General features: G+C 45.8%; 1 protein-coding gene across 2 annotated transcripts in view; it reads left to right on the forward strand.

The window, feature by feature from the left end:
• The window catches only part of Frl (formin-like protein), a 73575-nt gene that overhangs the window by 66218 nt on the left and 3628 nt on the right, over positions 1-3729 (forward strand). For both annotated transcript variants that reach the window (XM_011496285.1, XM_011496286.1), the window contains exons 7-13: positions 439-515; positions 605-920; positions 1567-1683; positions 1775-2015; positions 2431-2696; positions 3173-3440; positions 3551-3678. In XM_011496285.1, coding sequence (XP_011494587.1) covers positions 439-515; positions 605-920; positions 1567-1683; positions 1775-2015; positions 2431-2696; positions 3173-3440; positions 3551-3678 — 1413 coding nt within the window. The remainder of the gene's footprint in view (positions 1-438; positions 516-604; positions 921-1566; positions 1684-1774; positions 2016-2430; positions 2697-3172; positions 3441-3550; positions 3679-3729) is intronic.

The following is a 3729-nucleotide window of genomic DNA, read 5'->3' on the forward strand; positions in this document are numbered from 1 at the left end:
GAGAGAGAGAGAGAGAGAGAGAGAGAGAGAGAGAGAGAATCTAAAAATCTTTTTGTCGCTAATTAGAATAGTTTATGAATCCTCGCCATTAGCGAACGAGAGCTCGATTCGGAATCGTCAGCAAAACTTATTCCCGCGCGAATATCGTAAACGAGACTTTGTCGTAAATTTGCCTCGGCCACGTGAGCGAGCCAATGCTTATCGCTCGAGCGCTCGTAGAGTTCTCGCGGGAATCGCGGAGATCGCGAGAATTGACGACGAGGCGAGTTCACCGGGTCTATTGGCAAAAAAAAAAAAAAAAAAAAAAAAAAAAAAAAAAAAAAGAAAGATAATTAAAGAAATGTCGCGTCTTGCCGTGAAAAGTGCCGTAACGAACGACTTGTCCATAAATTAACGAACGCTAATAATAATAATTAATTGAACCGGCGAAACTTGCAGTATGGATTCAACATGGTGATTCAGCACCGGGAGGCCATCAATTGCATCGCCCTGAGCCTGATGCACAAGAGCCTGAGGTAAGCCAATGGGCCTCTCTCGTAAGAACCAAAATTTTCGACAATCCTTCTGACAAAAGCCCCTTGCATTCCCTCGGCGATCGCCGTAGGACGAAAGCCCTCGTGCTGGAATTGCTGGCGGCCATCTGCCTCGTGAAAGGAGGCCACGAGATCATACTCTCGGCGTTCGACAACTTCAAGGAGGTCTGCTCGGAGAGGCGGAGATTTACGACCCTCATGGAGTACTTTACCCAATACGACAGCTTCCACATCGAGTTCATGGTGGCTTGTATGCAGTTCGTCAACATCGTCGTTCACTCGGTCGACGACATGAACTTCAGGGTCCACTTGCAGTACGAATTTACGAAGCTCGGCCTTGACGAGTACTTGGAGAAGCTCAGGCACACTGAGAGCGAGGATTTGCAGGTACGCTCACCGATCTTATTCATCGATCATCTCTCGCTCGCACCAAGCCTCCCCAGCCCTCGAATCCCTCATTTATCCATCATAAATCCGCGCTTCCTCCCTTTCTTATTAATACACTTAAACTTATTTAATATTTATATATTCTATTTCATCTTTCTCTTTCACTCACACACGCACACGCACGCACACTCTCTCTCTCTCTCTCTCTCTCTCTCTCTCTCTCTCTCTCTTTATCTCTCCCTCCCCTTTAATGCAATACACGTGTTTTTTTTTGCTGCCGACGACTGTTACGTGCGGCGGCTTTTTTCAAATTACGGCTCGCCGGCAATACTCACCTGAACATTCTTCATCGCACCGTTTAAGTTTTTAGGCGAACCTCAATTTCGACCAGGAATTTCAAAGCAAATAATTCAAGAATAACTGCACTTTCTTTTCTTTTTCTTTTTGTTTGTTAATTCCATTTTTTTTTTTTTTTTTTTTTTTTTTTTTTTTTTTATTCTATCCCCATTTCATGAATAATAATACGTGAGTACGGTGGAGAGTAAATTGCATATAAAATCTACGGGACGATTAATTAATAAATAATGCGCTCGTTAGCTCGAGCTCGAGCGTGAAAAACTATTTGTTCTGAAATGTTGTTCGACAGGTTCAAATCTCAGCTTACTTAGACAATGTATTCGACGTAGCCGCCCTGATGGAGGACAGCGAAACGAAAACCGCCGCCTTAGAAAAAGTAGCCGAATTGGAGGACGAGCTTGGTCACGTAAGCGCATATTACTGCTATCTCTCTCCCAAAATCCTGGCCTCGCTCGATCGTTCTCGATCTATATTTATCGAGTCTGTCATTTCATTAGGCACACGACCGGATGGCCGAGCTAGAGCGCGAATCCCTAGCGAAATTGGCCGAACTCGAAACCGAACTCGGCGCAATGAAAGTCGAGTACGCGGACGCACTCGAAACTCGTAGACTAGTCGAGGAGGAGCTCGCCGCCCTGAAAAGACAGAAGCAAGACTCCGCGAGGAGGCAGAGCGTCTTAGAAAATAAAATAATGGAGCTGGAAACTCTGACGGGTACACTAACGAAAGGAGCATCAGGTGATAAATCCCATTTGCTTTACCAGGCGCATAAGTGATAAAGCACGAGTGCCCCTGTGATGGCCTAAATTATCCTTGTTGTCAAATTGCTTGAAAAAAAAAAGAAAAAAAAAAAAATTTCCTACTCTTTTCGAATGGCAAGCAAATATGTCGGATTGGCTAGACGATTGGGGCGAGCGAGGGACGAGAGACCCGAGAGCTAATAATCCCTCGTTGAACCGATCGCGGACTGGCGGACCATACATTTACATTTTTTTTCTCTCTTATCCCATTTAATTTATCCAACGAAATTTGATTTAAGAGCCCTGATGGGGGGTAGCGCCAAGTAGCTGCCGCCGATCGGTCGATAGTGGAAAGACCGTGAAAAACTGTGAAAAACTGTGAAAAACTGTGAAAAACTGTGCTTGCCTTGCAGTTGCCAACATGCGCAATGGATCGGCGTCGACGTCACCGGTGAGCGACGGCCCGACACAATCGATGGTCAACTCCGGCTCGCCCCTGCCAGAGGTCCCAGCCCCGATGCCGGCACCACCGCCCCCGCCACCACCACCCTGCCCGCCCCCGATGCCCATGGACCCACTGGCGTCCGGTGATTACAAGCCACCGCCACCCGCACCGATTCCACCGCCGCCGGCCGGCATGATGCAAGCGCCCGATGGGGCAATGACGATTAAGCGAAAGGTGCGAGGACTTTGTCGATTTCCCCATGATTATTACGTCTCGGGCAAAAACTCGCGATTACGGGGCTAAAGGAAGATAAGCGATCACCAACGGCTCGCCTTGTAATCGGACAGCGAGAGGATAATCATTGGCCGCTTTACCCAAAACATTTTATCGTAACGTCCAAAGGAAACTTAACTTCTGCCGATCGTTCACCTTTCTCTCTTGATTTTCAGTCTTTTTCGTCTCTCTTCTCCCCGGGTCCCATCGTCACGGATCGACGATTAACGACGATTATAACGGCAATAATAATAATAATAATAATAATAATAATAATAATAATAATAATAATAATAATAATAATAATGATAATGATAATGATAATGATGATGATAATGATGATGATAATGATGATGATAATGATGATAATGATAATAAGAAGAGAACGACGATGACGATGACGATGACGATGAATTAATGCTTCTGCGTGCGCACAGGTCCAAACGAAATACAAGCTCCCGACATTGAATTGGATCGCCTTGAAGCCCAATCAAGTGCGCGGTACCATCTTCAATGAATTGGACGACGATAGATTGCACAGCTACATCGATTTTACGGACTTTGAAGAGAGATTTAAAATCGGTATAGGCACTCACCTCGCCAACGGTACCAACGAAATCGACGGCCTCCAAAGCTTTCCCAGCAAAAGATTCAAGAAGCCGGAAAACGTCTCGCTTCTGGAGCATACGAGATTACGAAATATTGGTAAGTCATGGATAGGGTTGTGACGGACGTAAAGCGCCACTCTTAAGGCCACAAGCGTCTCCTTTGCAATTTTGCATTGTAATAATGAATTGCAATTATTGATATTGCAGCGATTTCGCGGAGAAAAATGGAAATGCCCGTGGAGAAAGTTATCACCGCGGTAAACGCGCTCGATCTTAAAATTCTTTCGCTGGAGAATGTGGAGCTGCTACAGAGAATGGTACCAACGGAGCAAGAGGTAAGCCCAGGTTCCATATTCCAAATTCCCGCTCGCGTGTCCCATCCACCC

Source organism: Ceratosolen solmsi, unplaced genomic scaffold (genome assembly GCF_000503995.2).
Source record: "Ceratosolen solmsi marchali unplaced genomic scaffold, CerSol_1.0 scaffold29, whole genome shotgun sequence".
Taxonomy (NCBI): domain Eukaryota; kingdom Metazoa; phylum Arthropoda; class Insecta; order Hymenoptera; family Agaonidae; genus Ceratosolen; species Ceratosolen solmsi.